This window comes from Macaca mulatta, chromosome 19, assembly GCF_049350105.2.
Source record: "Macaca mulatta isolate MMU2019108-1 chromosome 19, T2T-MMU8v2.0, whole genome shotgun sequence".
Lineage (NCBI taxonomy): Eukaryota > Metazoa > Chordata > Mammalia > Primates > Cercopithecidae > Macaca > Macaca mulatta.
In genome coordinates this window covers 62,486,880-62,508,037 of record NC_133424.1, presented here as the reverse complement: position 1 = coordinate 62,508,037, position 21,158 = coordinate 62,486,880, and the positions used below count along the sequence as shown (strand labels likewise).

The window sequence follows — 21,158 nt, the reverse complement described above, 5'->3', positions numbered from 1 at the left end:
AAAAATTAAAGTACTAAGCAAAGTTATGTGTATTATTGGATGCTAACTAGAAACACTCCCCAAGCCTGGGGCCTGACGTGTCTGTGAAGAGTGAACTGCAGGCTGCCTGTGCTCTCTCCTTGATGACTTAGGCTCACACACAGACTGAAAAGTGTTGTTTGATGATGCATCTGAGGACCAGGTGAACTTGTGTGCCTCCTCAGTGGCGCATGCCCCGCCCAGACAGCGGGAAAACAGACTGAGCTGTTTCTTACTGGCCAATGATCACCATCAGAAGCCCTCCCCCACAAAGACGTGAGGCCTGGCAGGCAGGGACTGATGTGTGGCTGCATGGCAGCAGGCTGAGAGAAGGAATCAATGCTTTTAGATTCAAAACTTTAATCAGAGAACCAACAAATATGCACACATGGAGGGCGTTTCTACCATGGCCTGCAGCAACACAGGTGACTGATTTATAGACTGTCCCTCACCCCCAATGGCTGCCAGTTTTCCAGAGTCCCCATTGTATTCCAGCCATGCAACACTTTGTCCACTCTTTTGGTATGTAACATGCCCATCTCCCAGACAAGACAGAGCTCCAGAGGACGGGAACCATGTGCAAGAAGTTAAATGTTGCAGCCATTTGAAAAACAGCATAAGGGCCCAATGGTTAGCCAACAGGTTCCCAGTTTCAACTAAGTTTAACAAACTTAACCAGCAGAACTCCAGGTGCAAGACTTGAAGAGCCCAAGGGTACAGAGCACTTACCCCCTAACCATTTGAAGCACCTAAAATCTGAAAGACATTGAAAGTATGTGGCCAATGCTTTTCATAAGACTACTGTGTCAGCAAATGTGACTGAGCCACTTAGTGGTAGGGCACAGACGCCCAGAGCTGACAAGACACTGTCAGGAGGGAACTGGTTGTGTGGCTCCATCTCACTGGACTCTCCAACACTCCTTGGTGATCCCAGAACTCCCTGTGACATGAGGGAATGGGGCATTTTTAAGATGTCACTTGTCAACTAACAGCAATCGTCTATGAAAATAGGTTCATTCATTTCTCTGATTCCAGAAGCTTCAGAGTAGTAGCAGTGCATAGTGTATTGATACCACCCGTCCCTGAGCCTAGCAAATTGCCTGGTGAGCGGCTGTCTTGGATAAATAGTGAATGATGACATCCCAGCGGTCACTTCCACACACCACAGGTTTGACCCCCAAGCATGTCTTCCATATGGGTTGTTTCATATGCGGTTAACACCTTGATCAACACAGCTTTCCTGAATGAATCCAGCTGTGTTTTGGTGTCAACTCCCATGACAAATTGGGTGTCTTACTGCATAGCCAACACTGTTAAACGGAGGAAGGTCATGGGAAGAGGAAGCATGTGTTTGTGGGATAGGGAGTCCTCTCTGAGTGAGACGCTTGGGAGGTTAGGAGTGGAAGGTTGTAGCTAGTTGAGGTTGAGTTTACATGTTCTTTTTGGCTTTCTGGGGGTTAAGAAAAAAAAAAAACAGGAAAGAGAGATAAAGGGACAAAAAAGGCCAGGCATTTAAGAAGAGTAAGGTGCTGGAGAAAAACTTTAAAAAAGGAAAACTTAAAAGCGATACATTGTAAGAATATTAACTACAGTAAACACAGAGAGATTACTAATTCCTTTCTTATAACACGAGTATATTTGTGCTATGGCTGATGTGTATTTGTGGCTTACACTTGGTGAGTCCTCATGTGCTGGCCATCAGTTCTAAGTGCTCCACATTTATGTATTTAATCCTCAGAAAAGCCCTCTGAGGTAGGTGATGCCCATTTTACAGATGAGGACACCGAGGCCCTGAGAGATTTTTCTGACTTTCCCAAGGTCACTTAGGTAGTAGATGGCAGAGGTGGAACTTAACTCAGGTAGACTGGCTCCAGAGCCTACCTCTGTATCCTGACGTTGTACAGCTTCTCCATTTTTGTGTTTTCACTGTTGTAATGAAACATGTTCACAAACTTTCTAATCAATCTTTAGATGTATTTATTTGGAGAGAAACTTGCAATAGGATGGATGGTTTCCAACTTTCCACGTCGGATGAAGTCTCATATTCTGGGACTCTGCTGCCACCCAATGGCTACAGGTAGTATTGCTGCTTGTTGTGTACACGCTGATGGCGGGTGAGGCTCGAGTGGCACCGGAAGGCTTTCTGGCAACGTTGACACTGATAAAGTGTCTCCTGGGTGTGAACTCTCAGATGCTGGTTGAGATGGGCACTGAGGCCAAAAGCTTTGCCACACACATTACAGGAGTAAGGCTTCTCGCCAGTGTGAATTCTCTGGTGCTGTGTTAGATTTGCTTTCTGGGCAAAGGCTTTCCCACATTCACCACATATGTAGGGCTTCTCCCCAGTGTGAACTCTCCGGTGAATAGAAAGGCATGAGCTCTGGGTGAAGGCTTTCCCGCACTCCTGACAAACATAAGGCTTTTCTCCAGTGTGAATTCTCTGGTGGCGGACAAGCTCCGCACTCAGGCCGAAGGCCTTCCCGCAGTAGTCACATACATAGGGCTTCTCACCTGAGTGAATTCTCTGATGCTTAGAAAGGCACGAGCTCTGACGGAACGTTTTCCCGCATTCATTACACACCAAGGGCTTCTTTCTGGCATGAGTTCGCTCATGCTGAACAAGGTAGTTTCGCTGGGTGAAGACTCTGTCACACTTATTACATTTAAAGGGATTCCCTCCAGCATGAATTAACTGATGTTTTGAGAGGTGTGCACTTTGGCTGAAGGTCTTTCCGCATTCGTTACATTTAAAAGGGTGCTCCTTTGTGTGGGAGGACTGAAGTTTGAGAAGGGAGGCACTGCTGATGGCTTTCCCTTGCTCACCCCATTTATACAGCCTCACTCTAGAGTGGATTCTTTGATGGTGAATGAGCTGAGTACTTTGGCCAAAGGCTCTCCCACACTGGTCACACTCAAAGGGCTTCACCCCGCTGGTGTGAATCCTCTCATGCTGAGTTAGGTATTTGCCGCAGCTAAAGGTTTTCTCACATTGGTTACACTTAAAGCACTTCTCTTTCTGTTGTGGGTTCTGATCCAAGATCTTCCCACTCACAACAAATCCTTGTTTTTCTCTTGTGTGAACACTCTGGTGGCACTTCAGCGTTGAGCTGCAGATGAAGCGTTCTCCGCACTCCTGGCATTCATACGGGGTTTTGACAGTGTGCATTTTCTGGTGTTGCACAAGGTGACTGTTATCGCTGAAAGTCTCCTTGCATTCAGCACAGCGATAGGGCTTTTCTGCAGTGTGAATGGCCTGATGTCGCATCAGATGTGAGGGCCGGCTGAAACTCTTGATGCATGCCTGACATTTGTGGGGTCTGTAGCCTGTATGAATTCGCCGATGTTCATTAAGGTGAGTGTGCCGGCGGAAGGCCTTCCCACACTCACTGCATTTGTAAGGCTTCTCTCCACTGTGAACCCTCTGATGGATCTTTAGGGTAGAGTTATGGCTGAAGGATTTCCCACATTCGTTACACTTATAAGGCTTCTCTCCAGTATGAAGAGCCTGGTGTTCAATGAGCAGCGAACTCTGCCGAAAAGTCTTCCCGCACTCCCGACACTCAGAGGTAGTTTTTGCAGTGTGAGTTTTCTGATGTTGGATGAGGTGTTTTCTCAAGCTGAAGGTCGCCTGGCACTTGGAACATTCATAGCGTTTCCGAGTGTGGGTCTTCTGGTGCCGAATAAGATGAAAGATCCGGGTGAAAGCCTTGCCGCATTCGTTACAGTTGTAGGACTTACTATCTGTGTGAGTTTTCTGATGCTCACCAGGCTGTGTGTCATGACTGGGTGGGTGGTCACTGTATTGACTCTTACATGGTTTTTCTCCAGTGTGAGTTTTCTGATGCCACAGGTTTGTACTCTGACTAAAAGTTGTCCCATATTCATTACATACATAGAATTTGTAGCCCGTGTGAGTTTTCGGATACACAGAAAAGGAAGCATTCTGGTCAAAACCTTGCTCACACTCTTGATGGACAGTGGGTTTCTCCCCAGTATGAGTAATCCAGTGCTGGGTAAGATGGTAACTCCCACTGAAGCTTTTCCCACATTCACTACATTTATATGGTTTCTCCCCTTCCTGAACAGAATCCTGCTGGCTGTGGTCCGAGTAGGAGTCAAACGCACCCCTATATTCCTTAGACTCAGCTGGTGTGAGGGTCTTTTCAGAAACATTATGTATCATGGAATCTTCTCCCGTGGAAAGGGTGGACACAGGACTGAGGCCTCTCTTTAATTCATAACTCTTGCATTCCGTGGGACCTTCCCCATTGGTGGCAACATCAGACCTCAGAAGACTTTCTGGATCGCCTAGCAAACCATCTAACCAGGTGTCCTCTACACAGGCTTCTCCGAAATTGGAGTTCCAGAAGCCATCCTTGGATAACATCTCTATAATCTCCTGGGAGAATCCTTCTTCCAAGAAATCCTCCATCAGAGGAGAGTTCTTGGTCTCAGTCGCATCTGAAAGAGTAAGTGCAAATGTCTCCTGTTCACCAAGGGTGAGAACACAGACAAGAGCAAGTAGGGGTGATGGATCTTGAGTCCAGCCTATCCATTAAGGGACCCAAAGGGGTGACCCATGTGGAACTAGCATCACAGAAAACAGAGAGAGCCCATTCCCAGGAGGGTCAACAGGGGAGCTGGGAAACCATAGGGGTTCAACAAGGAGGGAGATCCGACCATTACCTTCACACCTAGGTGACTGACCAAGTTCCCTAAAAAGTCGCCTGGACTCACCTGCTTCTACTCTCCACTCTATCCTGCACTGTCACCAAAATCTTCCTCCCCATATCCTGCATCCTCTATACCAGACAACACCCCACTCCCCTCACTCCACCATCCATCCAGTTCTCCATGCTAGAATCCTAGGAGTCAACCTCCTCCCTACCTCTCCCTCAACTTGGCACTATTTTCATTTGGTCTCTATCGAAATGTCTCAACTCCCTTCCTCTCCTCTCTTTATCACTGACTCCATCTGACACCAGGCTGCTCATTGGTCTCCTGTCTCTGTCTGTCTGTCTCTCTCTCCAGTCTTCCACACTAGCCCTAAAGGGTTTTTTAATAAATGGATCTGGGCCGGGCGTGGTGGCTCAAGCCTGTAATCCCAGCACTTTGGGAGGCCGAGGCGGGTGGATCACGAGGTCAGGAGATCGAGACTATCCTGGCTAACATGGTGAAACCCCGTCTCTACTAAAAATACAAAAAACTAGCCGGGCGTGGTGGCGGGCGCCTGTAGTCCCAGCTACTTGGGAGGCTGAGGCGGGAGAATGGCGTGAACCCGGAAGGCGGAGCTTGCAGTGAGCCGAGATCACGCCACTGCACTCCAGCCTGGGAGACACAGCGAGACTCCGTCTTAAAAAAAAAAAAAAAAAAAAAAAATGGATCTGACTATATCACTCCTCTGATTAAACCCTTCCAGGGCTTCTTGCCTAGAGAAGAGAAATGAGTGTATCAGCCCAGCGCTCTTTGTGCTGACCTCATAGAACTCTTGCGGTTCCCTAAATCTACCAGACTTTCTCCTCTGTGCTTTTAATGGTCCCTCATGCTGGATGGCACTTCCTGGGCTAACTCCTCTAAGTCTTTTAATACCCAGCTTGAGTATCACCGTCCTCTGAAAGGCTTCCCTGACAACCCCATCCCCATTCTGCTTTAAGTCCCCTGCCCTATATTCTCTGAAAAACAGCTGAGCACTTACCATCCTCCACCTTGACAAGTTATGAAAGGGTCTGACCCCTGACCCTTACCAGAAGGTAAGCTCTTTAACGGGGACCTTCCACTGGTCATCCATCCACTGCCACAGCGGCAGCCACGGGACAGATTCACAGACAGTAAATCCCATTCATGGCATGCTTACTCACAGGCAGGAGTGCCTCAGGCACTCTCTTACACTCGACAACCTCCCATAAGGTAGGCACGTTTCTGCTTCTTAAAGCTAAGTGAGCAGCAGAATGAGGATTTGAACCCCTCTGACCCCATATATATATCTTTTTTTTTTTTTTTTTTGGAGATTGAGTCTTGCTCTGTTGCCCAGGCTAAAGTGCTGCACGATCTCAGCTCAATGCAACCTCTGCCTCCCGGGTTCAAGTGATTCTCCTGCCTCAGCCTCCTGAGTAGCTGGGACTGCAGGTGCCTACTACCACGCCCAGCTAATTTTTGTATTTTTAGTAGAGACGGAGTTTCAGCATGTTGGTCAGTCTGGTCTCGAACTCCTGACCTCAAGTGATCTGCCTGCCTTGCCCTCCCAAAGTGCTGGGATTACAGGTATGAGCCACCATGCCTGGCCCCCATATTCTTAACTACCAAGCTGTATGCTCTCTGGGATCCTTCACAAAACATGAATGTCACTGCTCTGCTGTATGCTCTCCAGTCTCCCCATCTCTCCTCTCCTCCATCATCATACCTTTTCCAGCCTGTCCCTTCTGCAGTTCTTGGCTCACCATCTGAGTATCTATGAGACTGCTTAAGTCTCTCCACCTGGAATTAAAACTTGCAAATGAAAGCCTTCTGAAATCACACCTTGTTCTGAATTGTCACCTCTGCCTCTGCTCATCTCTCCCAGATATCCAGCTCACTCTCCTCACCACACCGGTGCTCATGTTGTTCCCCCTGCCTCAAATGCACCGACAGACATGTAATAGGCACCCCTTATGTGCCAAGCATGATGTCAGGAGCTGGGAATACAGGGTGAATCAGCTAAGCCCTGCTTCCAAGAGAGGCACACCGTTAAAGGGGAAAGACGCTTACGTGGTAACTGCAACTCGAGTGTCACTACTAGAGGATATGGAGGTACATTTGTTAGTAAAGGCACGGCTACCCATGCTTGGAAACAGCCACTATGCTGAGGTGACAGAAACAGAAAGCAGAGGTTGTGAGAGCCTGTGCATGGGTTAGTCACCTACGAGGGACACTGATGTGCTGAACAGGAGGCTGCAGAGGCCTCATGTACACGAGCTTGAGTGTGGTGAGCCAAGAAGGGAGCTACAGACTGACTGGGTTGGGTACAGCCTGAGACTCCTGTGGTCTCTGGCTCGGGGCCCTGCTTCTCATGCAGATAAATAAACAAGGAGAGAAGCCTCCCATGCCAGGCGAGGCAGCTGCCTCTGCTTTCTCCTACTGGGGATGTCTCTACCATGGGTAACACCCCAGGAATCCTCACCACCTAACCTGATCCACCTGGAGGAACCCTGGCTTGGGAGATGGCAGGGCAGATGCTCTCGGCAGCATTCAGGCCTAGGCTTAAGTTACTCCCTAATGTGGCCATTTGCTGTGCCCCAGGGATAGGAAGGAAAAATGGACCTGAAGGAAAGGAGGTAAAAGAAGTAGAATGAGGGTCAACACACCCAGGGAGCACAAGGCAGGAAAGTAGAGACCAACTCAGAGAGTGGAGGGCGTCTCCTTGTTGAGTCTGGAAGGAAGAGGAGCTGCGGAGAGGCACCAGGATAGCCCTGTGCTGAAGGGCAAGGTGGAGAGACACCAGAGTGAGGGACTATAAAAATGTCCGGATCGCCCCCAGCTCCCAGGATGAGGGGGTGGAAGCCAGCGAGTGGCGAGTGAAGTCCTGAAGCTGAGCGTTGTAATGTCTGGGTAGACCTGTGGGAGAGCTGGCGGCAGCCCCAGGATGGAGGTCTGGAGGACAGAAGGTACACAGGAGGCCCCTCTCCATCCACTCACCAGGGCCCGTTGCTTCTGGGCTTCCTCCTGGCAGAGGCTCCAGATCTTCACCGCCATCTGGGTGGGAGGTCAGGTTGGGTCTTGGGGGGTCTGCAGGGAGAGAACAGCATTGTCATCTAACCAGGACATGGAGGGTCATCCAGACACTCAGTGAGAAACTCCTGGCTCTCCTGACTTTTCTATGCTTTATCCTGCACATGGTTCCTGTGGGCCAGGTGCTGCCTGGGCGCCTCTGGGGATGCCTGTCCTGTAGGGTTCCCAGTCCAGTGATAGAGAGGGAGCCAAACAATCACAATCCAGGGTGATCAAAGCTGTGACAGCTGGGGCTGGGGACACAAAGGACTTGTGACAGCTCTTTAATGGGCAGAATCTGCCAGGTGGAGAGGCACGCACTTCCTTAGCCATTCATGATTCACTCACTGAGCCATGGGCCACACAACGCCTGAGGCCTCCATGGGCCAAGGACAGAAGATGTCAGGGTCCCAGGGTCCAAGCAGTCCTGAGCCCTACCCTCCACAAGCTTCCCCAAGTAAGGGACCAGAGTCACCATCCAGGAGGGATACAGGCTACAGCGGAGAAAACGCCACTGCTGGCTTTGAAGACTGAGAGGCCATGAGTCAAGCAATACAGGTGACCTCCAGAAGCTGGCAACGGGCCAGGAGAGGACTGCATGTGCTGGAGCCTCCAGAAGGAACATGGCCCTGCCAACACCTCGCCTCCAGCCCAGCCACATGCATTTGGAACTCCTGGCCTCCAGGACTGTAACATAATACAAGCGTGCTGGTGGAAGCCACTGCGTTTGTGCTATGTGTAACAGCAGCAATAGGACACGGATACACTACTCATACATACACGCAAATGGGCGAAGGGGCAGTCGAGGTAAACACACTTCTTACTGTGGGCTGTAGTTTAAAAATTCCAAACGACACTGAGGTAGGACCTCTCATTACATGCTTCTTTTTTTTTTTTTTTTTTTTTTTTGAGACGGAGTCTCACGCTGTTGCCTAGGCTGGAGTGCAGTGGCGCGATCTCGGCTCAATGCAAGCTCCGCCTCCCGGGTTCCCGCCATTCTCCTGCCTCAGCCTCCTGAGTAGCTGGGACTACAGGCGCCCGCCACCGCGCCCGGCTAATTTTTTGTATTTTTAGTAGAGACGGGGTTTCACTGTGGTCTCGATCTCCTGACCTTGTGATCCGCCCGCCTCGGCCTCCCAAAGTGCTGGGATTACAGGCTTGAGCCACCGCGCCCGGCCTCATTACATGCTTCTTAGCACACACTGGTCAGTCTGGAGAAAGTCTGCCCCAATGTGATGAGATTCTATCAAATGACAGTTTCCACAGTGTGTTATCTTTTACTGCTTTCATCTTTTGAAGTAAATTATTTTCCTGGTTCTTCAAAAAGAAAGAACTGAGGCAACAGAGAGGCAAAATGAGCTAATGAGGTGACACTGATGGGGAGCTGGGGTGATGTGGCCTTGGGGCTGCACAGACCTTAGCTGGAGTCTGGGCCCTGCTGCTCTCTCACTGTGTGACACTGGTGTGCAGAAGAGGGCGACACAGCAGGCTGGCTGCTCTCCTGGGAAAGGTCTGCTGGCAAGGCTGGATTTCAGGCAGGTACCCCATGTCTCCAGAACGGGAGAGACACGCTCCCTGGACCTAAACTCTGCAAACACTGTGGCTTACACCTGCTTTCCTCCTGGGAGTCTGCAGTTTTGGTATGTGCCAGGCAAAGGGGACCACGTGACCAGACCCCAGTAAAAACCCTGGCCCTGAGTCTCTGATGAGCTTCCCTGGTGGGCAGCATTCACACAGGATATCACATTCTACAATATTGCTGGGGAATTAAGCATGTCCCATGTGACTCCCCTGAGAGAGAATTCTGGAAGTTTGTGCCTGGCTCCCTTGGACTTTGCCCCATGTACCTCCTCCCTTTGCTGACTGCTCTGACTCTTTTCACTGTAGTCAGTCTTAGCCATGAGTCTGACCACAGGCTGAGTCCTGGGAATCCTAGTCAATCACTGGAGCTGTGGGTGTCCTGGGGACACTGGCACAGCTGGGAAGGTGACTGCCTCTCTTTCAACCTCAGTTTCAGACCATTCAGCACAAGAGGGACAACCCAGCTTCCTCGTGGGGTGACTGGAGGATTGAACGAGCAAGTCCGAAGAGCTGCTACTCAATCGTTCCATTAATTTAGAGCTGTCCGCTGGGCCCTGGAGCAGGAACTGTTTGTTCCAAACACTGGGGACACGCCCCTGTCCTCACATGGCTCCCGCTCTGATGATAAAATGGTAGTTAGAACGTGATGGAGCGATGGCCAAGATGAGCAGGAGAGGAGATACGGAGTTCTCACAGGGTCCCAGGTCAGATTGAAGAAGGTAAGCCCTGAGAGCCACTTAGGCAGAGGGGAGGGCAACAGGAAGACCCTGAAGTCTCAGCTTGAAGAATGACTGACTACAAGCAGGAAAGTGGTGAAGACGAGGCTGGGGAGGCAGATGGGGCCAGAGCAGGGTTTCCCAGGCTTAGCACTACTGACACTGGCATAGGCCAGTCCTTGGTTGTGGGGCTCTCCTGTGCACAGCAGGATGTGTGGCAGCCTCCCCGGGTTCCACCGGCTAGATGTTAGCAGCACGCTGCTGGCCCAAGAAGTAACAATCAAAAATGTCTCCACACATTGCCAATGTCTCCTTGGCCAGCTGAGAACTGCTGGGCTAGGTCATGTGGATTCAGAGGAGCCCAGGATTTCACCCTGTGGCTGGGGGAGAGCACAGGTGATCACCAAGCAGGACAGTGAGTAGGCCCCTGGGGATAGGGAACACTCACCCAGCAGAAGGAGGTCCTGGCAGTTGTCCAACGCTGTGTCCCAGAACACATCCCCCTGCTCCAGCCCGAGCTGCTCCCAATCTTCCAAGGTGAAGTCCATGCCGACGTCCTTGAGGGTCACAAATTCCTGAAACACAATACACTATTGGTCACTCAGAGGCTGGGGTCAGGGAGGAGCCCAACAGCTCACTCAGGGCACCCCCAGCCCTCAATCTGCCAGGCCTTTGGCAAAAACCATCCCATCCTCAGCCTCACAAGAATCTTGAGACGTAAGAGACTGGAAACCCCTGTATTTTGTAGGCAAAGAAAAGGAGTCTTGACCAGAGGACAGAATGTCAACCAAGGTTAACACAGGTGAGACGGAACCCAGGTCTGTCTGGTCCTAAAAATCTTATTTATTTCACACTTTTGCTTTTTTTTTAGTGTTCATTCAAGATTTTATTTTGTAAATTTTCAAACATACATACAAGTAGAGAGATGTATATAATTAACAACCATGAACCCATCACCAGGGGTCATCTGATTTCACCTGTGAATACTTCAGTATGAGCAGTAACTCCTTACTTAGTTAGAACACCTAGACCACATTCGAAATCTGTATACAGATTAGGCTGACGTCTCAGTGGTGTCCCTTCTTTTTTTTTTGAGACAAAGTCTCACTCCATTGCCCAGGCTGGAGTGCAATGGCACGATCTCGGCTCACAGCAACCTCTGCCTCTCGGGTTCAAGCGATTCTCCTGCCTCAGCCTCCTGAGTAGCTGGGATTACAGGTGCACACCACCACGCCCAGCTAATTTTAATTTTGCATTTTTAAGTAGAGACAGGATTTCACCATGTGAGCAAGGCTAGTCTCAAACTCCTGACCTCGTGATCTGCCTGTCTCAGCCTCCCAAAGTGCTGGGATTACAGGCATAAGACACCGTGCCCAGCCTAGTGGTGTGTCTTTATAGCTAGCTTGTCTCAATCAGAATCCAGGGGAGCCCATACCCTGCATGTAACTGATGTGGCTCTGAGGTTGTAAAATCTACAGCTGTACCCCTGTGCCTTCTTCATCCTCCATGCTCCTGATTTGAGATCCCACGTTCTGAATGTGGCGAGCTGCTTCTATGCAGTATCACCTGGCTGCTCCTCTGGCTGCGCATTTCCTGTGAGCTGGTCAGGGGAGCAGAGGCCTGACTGAGTCAGTACAGCCTCTGGGGGAAAGACCCACTCACAGGTGGTACCAGGTCCACTTTAGGCCCCATGACTACCTAAGGCTCTTATCTGGTTGTCCAACTTTTAGTGATGCCATCTTTCATTTTAAAACTTTCCTAGTTAATAGGTGTTTATTATTATTTATGTGTATGTGTGCGTGTATATAGTGTATATTTATACATCATATGTATATATAATATAGATATGTATTCTATATAATTTTACTTTATATATAATTATATATATTTATATATTATAATTTACATATGCACCTGTAGTCCCAGCTACTCAGGAGGCTGAGGTGAGAGTATCACAGGAGCCCAAGGAAGTCAAGGCTACAGTGAGCTGTGATCGCATCACTGCACTCCAGCCTGGGTGACAGTGAGACCCTGCCTAAAAGAAAAATTTTTCTATTATTTGGCTAGTCAGTGGAAGAGTTCATATAGGACAGGTAGGGTAAATGCTTGACTCTCCTTTTATTTGCTAGTTTTCACTATAAGGAATCGGTTTCTTTCTATCATTTATAAATTATGGTAATTTATAAATCTGGTAATTTGTAAATTTTATATATAACTTATTATATATATTATGTATATGTAGAGAGAGAGAGAGACAGAGAGAGTGTCTCACAGTGTTGCCCAGTCTGGAGTGCAGTGCCACGATTATAGCCTCGACCTCCTGGGCTCAAGCAATCCTCCTGCCTCAGCCTCCAAGTAGCCAGAACTATAGGCATGTGCCACCAGACCCAGCTAATTTTTTGTTTGTTTGTTTGTTTGTTTGGTAGAGTAGGAGTCTTGCCATGTTGCCCAGGCTGGTCTAGAACTCTTGGCCTCAAGCGATCCTCCTGCCCCTGCCTCCTCAAGTGTTGGGATTACAGGCATGAGCCACTGTACCTAGCCAGTTAATGGGTGTTTAGGATAAAAATTCAAATACTTGAGAAGTACCGACGATAAAACGTGAAAGCCTGCCCCCACACACCCCATCTCTAGGTGAAACCATGACTGCTGTCTCTCTTCCAAATCTCCATCAATGTGGGCACAGGCACATATGCGCACGTGCACACACAGCACATTTTAAGGAAGAATGAAAACCACCTCTCTTTAGTTGTTTGGCTTTGAGGTTTGGCCCTACTACCTTCACTTATGAGTGACTACTGGCAAGTAAGCTGCATGTCTCTTGTGGCCCCAATTCCTGCTCCCCTAGTGAAATGGGACCAATGAGTCCCATCTCATCAGGGCTGCTACAGGAAGCAACTGAAATACTGCTGGGAGGTGACTGCACAGTACTTAGCACAAAGCAAGAGCTCCACAAGGGGGCAATTCCACTCTGGCTCACACTGCCCAGCCCAACCCTCCAGGCATGACTGCAAAAGCCCTTCTTTGGCCAAGAGCATTCTGCATGCCGGCAATGGTTCAATGCTTTAGGTGCAGTGAGTCACTAAACCGCCTGACTCCTTTCTGAGGCAGGATTATCCCCAATTTATAGAAAACAAAATCAAGGCCCAAATAGTTACTTTCTCCAAGTCACACAGTGTATTAGTCCATCTTCTGTTGCTGTAACTGGGTCATCTATAAAGAAAGGAAATTTATTTCCTATAGTTCTAGAGGCTGTGAAATAATAAATTTGTGTTGTTTTTAAGCCCCCAGGTTTGTGTGATTTGTTACAGCAGCAGCAAGATCCTGAAACAGTCGTCCCAATGTGATGCTAAGCAGGAGTTGGGTAGACGAGCCACGGGGATCCTGTTTCTACTTACAACAGATCCCGTCCATCCTCTGCTCCAAACACTCCGATGGCCTCCGAATTCGTCGCATTTAAAGACAAAGGCCATACAATGATCTCCAGGGCCCTAAAGATCAGGCCCCAGCTATCCCTCAGGGCTTACATTCTCCCCCTTTCCTGCACATCCACTCTCCTCCAGCCCCACCTGCTTCCTTGCTGCTCCCCGAACACACCTGCCAGCTCCCATCTTACAGTCAAGATTGTGTCCCTCAGTTCTCTGCTTAAATGCCTCTTCTCCATGAGGCCTTCTCTGACCCCTCTATATAAAACAGCAAATCCACCCCAGGTCTCCCTATCCCTTTCTTCCATAATCGTTAATACTGCCTGCATTCTGTGATTTACTTCATGCATTTTACTGTGTGGTATGGGTTGAACTGTAACCCTCCAAAAAGATACAATGAAGTTCTAATCCCCAGTACCTCAGAATTTGCCCTTATTTGGAAATGGGGTCTTTACAGAGGTGATCAAGCTGAGATGAGGTCACCAGGGTGGGTCCTAATCCAACATGACTGAAGTTGTTATAAACAGGAGAAATGGGGACAAAAAGACAAACACAGGCTGAGGGAAAACAATGTGAAGATACGAGAAGAACATCCTGGGAAGGTGAAGGCAGAGATTGGGGTGATGCCTCTCTAGGCCAAGCAACACTGAAGCTGGTCAGCAAACTGCCAAAAGATAGGGGAGAGGCCTGGCTTGCAGCCTCAGAAGGATCCAGCCCTGCCAACACCCTGATCTCAGACTTCTGGCCTCCAGGACTGCGAGACCATCCATTTCTGTTGTTTTCAGCCACCCAGCGTGTGGTACTTTGTGACAGCAGCCCTAGCAAGCTTATACACTGTCACTCGCAACAACGCGAGCTTCATGAGGACAGGAACCACCTAAACTGTTTCCCTAGTCCAGACTTATAACAAAGCCCACACATGGCAGGCACAGAGTAAATACTTGTCGAAGGAGGCAAAGCAGCACGTGGTCCTGATAGCTGTTTTGGGACAAGGGAAGGAGCTCATCAACGATGGAACCCATACTAAGCGAGGTTCAAGGTGGGGACAATAAACTAAGTCCCAATCACACTTGCCGATGATGACAGCCCTACCTCTGGACTTTTGGTTATATAATTAGTAGTCTCCTGACTGCGTAAGTCGATTTCTGACACTTATAATAGAAACTGTTGCTGTCTATATCCTGTCAAGAGTACCAGTCGAGCAGTTTTTTCAGCAGGAGCCAGATCACAGAGGACCTTTGAGGGGCTTCCTTTCCTCACACTCCCAGACTGTGCTGGACAAGGGCCCCTGGTCTCAGTGATGGAGGAGGTGGGAAGACAGGGGCGGACTTGATGCCTGAGGCACTGGGGAGCCACAGGAAAGTGACAAGGTCAGAGCACATATGTGGCAACCATTTACCCTGTGTGCCAGACCACACTGTGGGCACTAGGGACACGGATGTGTGTCAGACCTGGTTCCTGGCCTCATGGAGCTCATGGTCTGATGAAGAGACATGAGGGAGGTAGGACTGTGGCACAGGGAGGTATCGAGGGTTGTGTGGGCCAGAGGAAGGAGGGAGGCCATTGCCTTGAGGTCAGGGAAAGCTTCCTGGAGGGGAGGTCATTAAAGCTGGATCACTAAGGATGAACAGATATTTACCAGATAGATGGTTTCATGCATCATTCATTGATTCATTCATACATTCACCTAATACCTCATGAGGCTTCCTGTGTGCCTGGCCTGTGCTGGGCCCTGGGGACCCAGAGATGAATCCCCATCAGTTCGTGTCCCCAAGGAGCATCTAGTCTGGTCGGGATGACAGGTATGGGCAGGAACATCCATATCTAGGTGGATCTGTGCTACAGTGGAGGCAGCAGGGGGCGCTATGGAAGGTCAGAGTGGGAAAGTGCTGAGTGCCTAGGGAAGGGTTGGGGAACTGAGCCGGGTCTTAAAGGCTGTGGAGACATTACCAGATGGAAAAGGGGCAGGGGATTCCAGCAGAGGACGCAACCTGAGCAAAGGCAGGGAAGCTGCTGGAAAGTACAGAATCAAGTTTTACTACTAGGCCAAAGGGAGTACTGGTCATCTAGAGAAATGGGAGAAGATGGTGCAAAGGTGGGTAGAACCTAGAACACACAGGAAGGCTGAAAAACCTGGAATTTATCCTATAAGCAATAGGGGTTCCCAGAAGAGTACAAGCAGAAAAGAACAGCATGTGAGCTTTCCTTTAAAAAAGATCGCCTGGGGCCGGGCGCGGTGGCTCAAGCCTGTAATCCCAGCACTTTGGGAGGCCGAGGCGGGTGGATCATGAGGTCAGGAGATCCAGACTATCCTGGCTAACATGGTGAAACCCCGTCTCTACTAAAAATACAAAAAACTAGCCGGGCGAGGTGGCGGGCGCCTGTAGTCCCAACTACTCGGGAGGCTGAGGCGGGAGAATGGCGTGAACCCGGGAGGCGGAGCTTGCAGTGAGCCGAGATCACACCACTGCACTCCAGCCTGGGAGACACAGTGAGACTCCATCTCAAAAAAAAAAAAAAAAAAAAAAAAAAAAAAAAAAAAAAAAAAAAAAGATCGCCTGGGAGCCACCATGGGACAGCGAGGCCAAAACAAAGGCAGGCCAACTTTCCTGCCTTTGGGGGTGACTGATTAACACAGAGCGGCCTTCAACTCGCCTCAGCCACAAAGGAAAGCCAACTTTCCTGCCTTTGGGGGTGACCAATTAAAACAGAGTGACATTCAACTCACCTCAGTCATGGCCAACTGGGCTTCAGTAGCCTCTTTTAAGCTCCTCCTCCTTCCCCTCCGTGTTCCCGGCTGGCAGGGCTGTGGGAAGCACAAGGGAGCTGTGAGAAAGTCTCCCTTCCGCCCTTGGCTGACTCGCTGTCCATGCTGCCGAGCCCCCAAAATGTCCAGGAGGAGGAAGACAAGTCCCAATGTGAGTCTCCCTGCAGGGGACAACAACAACTGTATTTACTGAAGCTACCCCAGCCCCACATCTCCCCTGTGCTTCAGAACCTACAGAACAGCTTCGCCACCACTGTTAGCACCTAACATAGTCAGTAAAAACATGTTTAGGAGATTTGGTGAGGAAAGTCTATGGCTGCAGTGGGAACTTCTGTCTTGCTCACTGCTGTGTCGCTTAGTGTACAGTAGGTGCTTTAACAGTAGGTGTAAAAGCACCTACAGTTGTTGACAGAATGAAGGTGTCTAAAGAACCAATGGAACAATGCTTCTGGGATTTCTGGTTATCATCTCTAGAATCTGAGTTCACGTAAACCAGCCTCCAAAACTGTTCTTTTTTTTTTTTTTTTTTTTTTGGAGACAAGGTCTTGCTCTGCTGCCAGGCTGGAGTACTACAGCAGCACAATCTTGGCTCACTGCAGCTGTAATCTCCTGGGCTTAAGCAATCCTCCAACCTCAGTCTCTCAAGTAACTGGGACTACAAGCATGTGCCACCACATCCAGCTAATCTTTTTCACTTTTTGTAGGGACAGGATCTCACTTGTTGCCCAGGTTGTTCTCAAACTCTTGACCTCAAGTAAGCCACCCTCGTCGGCCACTCAAAGTGCTAGGATTACAGGTGTGAGCCACCGCACCTGGCCGCTATCTCTACAACAGAAATATTTCAACTTGGCCAGGCGCGGTGGCTCAAGCCTGTAATCCCAGCACTTTGGGAGGCCGAGGTAGGCGGATCACCAGGTCAGGAGATCGAGACCATCCTGGCTAACGCAGTGAAACCCCGTCTCTACTAAAAATACAAAAAATTAGCCGGGCGTGGTGACTGGCGCCTGTAGTCCCAGCTACCTGGGAGGCTGAGGCAGGAGAATGGCGTGAACCCGGGAGGCAGAGCTTGCAGTGACCCGAGGTTGCGCCACTGCTGCACTGCAGCGTGGGCGACAGAGCAAGACTCCGTCTAAAAAAAAAAAAAAAAAAAACATAGTCACTGCACCCAGTTATTTTCATGACCCATAATATGCAAAACATCGTACCACAGACATCTTTACCCATTTGTATCCATTGCCTGGACCAAGTGGCATATATCTGCGGAGTGCTGAAAGCACAAAGCAGCACGGATCACTTAACAATGACACAAGTCCACAAATTCTTCAAACTCCAACACCAGATGTGCTTTGACATTCAACTTTTATTTTAAAAAGGTGATATGGCATATATATATGGCATATTTCATTAAAATCCCAGTGCAGGGCTGGCCGTGGTGGCTCACACCTGTAATTCCAGCACTTTGGGAGGCTGAGGCGGGCGGATCACGAAGTCAGATTGAGACCATCCTGGCTAACAAACACGGTGAAACCCCATCCCTACTAAAAATACAAAAACAAAATTAGCCAGGTGTGGTGGCGGGCGCCTGTAGTCCCAGCTACTTGGGAGGCTGAGGTGAGAGAATGGTGTGAACCCAAGAGGTGGAGCTTGCAGTGAGCCGAGATTGTGCCACTGCACTCCAGCCTGGGCGACAGAGCAAGACTCGGTCTCAAAAACAGAAACAATACAAAACAAAATCTCAGCACAGTGTGGATCAGGCTGTACTTCATAATTGAACACTTTACCATTTCTAGAGAAAGGAATAATTATTCATTCTAGGTAGAATAATTTAAAGTTATATTTTAAAAAAATACCCTGTAGTAGTTCAGGTAAGGCATGAATACTAAATTTATGGAAAAAAAAAAATTTGTTCTGAGTTTTCCAGATTTTTGAGACTACAGATATGGGAATATGGTAGACCTACAATAAATGCTAATTCTACTGAACAATGAGTTTTTTTACATGTCAGAGGTTAAGCCTCAATCTATGAGTATAACTCAGTTGACAGATATTTGGTCCATAATGTTTGTTGGCAGACAGAATGTTTTGAAAGAAAATTCAAGCATGGCTCACTAGTCTCAAACTTGAAAACTGGAAAATTTCACCTAAAAATTAGGTTTCCAACTTCTGAAACACCCTAGGATTTGGCAACACTGGGTCTACATCCCACGAAGTTAGTTCACTGGAGCCCATTTAAAGCTCTCCGACCGGCCGGGCACGGTGGCTCAAGCCTGTAATCCCAGCACTTTGGGAGGCCGAGACGGGCGGATCACGAGGTCAGGAGATCGAGACTATCCTGGCTAATACGGTGAAACCCCGTCTCTACTAAAAAATACAAAAAAACTAGCCGGGCGAGGTGGCCGGCGCCTGTTGTCCCAGCTACTCGGGAGGCTGAGGCAGGAGAATGGCGTAAACCCGGGAGGCGGAGCTTGCAGTGAGCTGAGGTCCGGCCACTGCACTCCAGCCTGGGCCACAGAGCCATACTCTGTCTCAAAAAAAAAAAAAAAAAAGCTCTCCGACCAGTGCTAGGCAAGTGGGGGATGCTTATAATCCCAGCACCTTGGGAGGCTGAAGTGGGTTCGAGACCAGCCTGGGCAACATAACAAGACCTTGTTTCTACAAAAAAATTTAAAAATAAGCAAGTTGTGGTACCACATGCCTGTAGTCCCAGCTACTTGGAAGGCTGAGGTAGGAGGATCACAAGGCTGCAGTGAGCTATGATTGTGCCACTGTACTCCAGCCTGGGTGACAGAGAAAGATCCCGCCTCCAAAAAAATAAATAAATAAATTTAAGTTTAAAAAGAGGCTGGGTGCAGTGGCTCATGCCTGTAATCCCAGCACTTTGGGAGGCCGAGGTGGGCAGATCACCTGAACTGGAGTCTGAGACCAGCCTGGTCAACATGGTGAAACCTCCGTCTCTACCAAAAATACTAAAATTAGCCGTGGTGGTGCATGGCTGTAATTCCAGTTACTTGGGAGGCTGAGGCAGGAGAATCGCTTCAACCCGAGAGGTGGAGGTTCCAGTGAGACCGCACTCCAGCCTGGGTGACAGAGCAAGACTCTGTCTCCAAAACAAACAAACAAAGAACAACAACAACAAAAAACAAACACAACTCTCCCTTTATATGAGGCAAGTGCTCTCCAAGGCCCCGCAGCCTCACTTGGACCAATTCTCTTCTTTCCTGTATGTTATCTGCCTGGCCCTCACAGACAGCTGAGCTTGAGACCCCTGTGTGCAGTTACCAAATCACATTCTGTCCACATCTCATATACTCTTAGCCCTGGGAGGAAAGAAATGAGGGCCCAGAGGTGGAGCCCAAGGTCATCCAGCCCAGAGTGACTTAAGCCAAACAATTATCGGGCTGAAAACCTTGGGCCTGAGAGTCTTGCACCTCCTTCCAGATCATTTACCTTCTCTAAGCCTCAGTTTCCACATGTACCAAATGGAACAAATACAACAGATCCACGGTCCTTTAAATGCCCCAAAGAACGGAACTTGATTTATAAACTGACCGCAAAACTTCACCTGGATCGCCACAGGCCATGTAGGGTCTTAATATTCTGCTAAGTGTGAATATCCACACCTTGACCCATAGAAACATTTTATGACCAAGAACTGGCCCAGATTCCTCGGGGTGGGGGGGGTGCTGACTAATTATAAAATACACACCCTATTAGCTTTCTAAAATTTGAAAAATTCTGATTCCCAAGATTGCCTTGTTGCCAAGGGGACCTGCACTTATGTGTCAGTGCTGCTGCAGGGATCAGGAGAGGAAAGGGACTCCAGCAGGGCGCCTGGCACACAGAAAGTGCTCAAATACTGAAAATGTTAAGTACTTCAACTTCCCCAAGAACTCTCATCCATCCTCCAGCAAGATTCTGCCTAAATCCGCCAACTTCAGGTAACTCATTCTGCCAACTTCAGGTAACTCATTTCCCTCCTTCCCCAACCAAAACCAAAATAAAACAGAATCACTCCTCTCAGGGCCGTCAGGGAGGGCTGGAAACCCCTTTAGCGGTTTTCTTTTTTCTTTTTGAGACAGGGTCTTGCTCTGTCGCCCAGGCTGGAGTGCAGTGGTGCCATCTCGGCTCACTGCAACCTCTGCCTCCCGGGTTCAAACAATCCTCCCACCTCGGTCTCCCAATTAGCTACGACTACAGGCGCGCGCCACCAAGCCCGGCTAATTTTTGTATTTTTTTCTTTTTTTGTAGAGACAGGGTTTCACCATGTGGCCCAGGCTAGCCTCGAAATCCTGGGCTCAAGCGATCCGCCCGCCTTGGCCTCCCAAGGTGCTTTTCTTCCTTTCTTTTTTTTTAAGACGTAGTCTCGCTCTGTCACCCAGGCGCGATCTCGGCTCACTGCAACCTCCGCCTCCCGGGTTCAAGCGATTCTCCTGCCTCAGCCTCCCGAGTGGCTGGGATTACAGGCGCCCGCCACCATGCTCAGCTAATTTTTGTATTTTTAGTAGAGACAGGGGGCTCGAGGAACTCCTGGCCGCAAGTGATCCCCCGCCAAGGCTTCCCAAAGTGCTGGGATTACAGGAGTGATCCACTGTGCCCGGCCCTTGAGCGGTTTTCCTAACAGACTGTGAAAGACGGTTCACACCTCCACCCAGGCAACCGCCGCCCAAGACGACGCACCCTTTGCCGCAGTCGCCCCCACTTCCATTCCGTCACCTCTCAGGAAGGACCGAGCCCCCAAGTCCCTCAACCCCAGCGTGTCCGTACCTCGGGATTGTAATCGGCCGCGTCAACAGACGCAACCCCAGCCTCGAGGGAGCGGGAGATCGGGAGATTCAACTCCTCGCACACGCGCCTCTTCGCAGTAACTTTCTGCGCGCGAGAAGCTTCTCTGAGCGGCTGCACCCAGGATCC

The 21,158-nt window shown here is 49.4% G+C and overlaps 1 protein-coding gene and 1 long non-coding RNA gene across 5 annotated transcripts; one reads left to right on the top strand and one right to left on the bottom strand.

Moving 5' to 3' along the window:
• Window positions 1-361: 361 nt before the first annotated feature.
• ZNF473 (zinc finger protein 473) lies at window positions 362-21,147 on the bottom strand. 4 transcript variants are annotated; one of them, XM_015124411.3, is made up of 5 exons: window positions 21,012-21,147; window positions 16,209-16,286; window positions 10,507-10,633; window positions 7,690-7,779; window positions 362-4,479 (listed from the first exon to the last, which is right to left on the bottom strand). In XM_015124411.3, exons 2-5 carry the CDS (start codon window positions 16,215-16,217, stop codon window positions 2,090-2,092), a joined length of 2,616 nt encoding a protein of 871 aa, XP_014979897.3. In that variant the 5' UTR covers window positions 16,218-16,286; window positions 21,012-21,147; the 3' UTR covers window positions 362-2,089.
• On the top strand, window positions 4,349-13,895 carry LOC114673981 (uncharacterized). The gene is made up of 4 exons (XR_013410100.1): window positions 4,349-4,487; window positions 9,773-10,061; window positions 10,807-10,860; window positions 13,340-13,895. It is a non-coding gene; the product is annotated as an uncharacterized LOC114673981 (long non-coding RNA).
• Window positions 21,148-21,158: the final 11 nt, after the last annotated feature.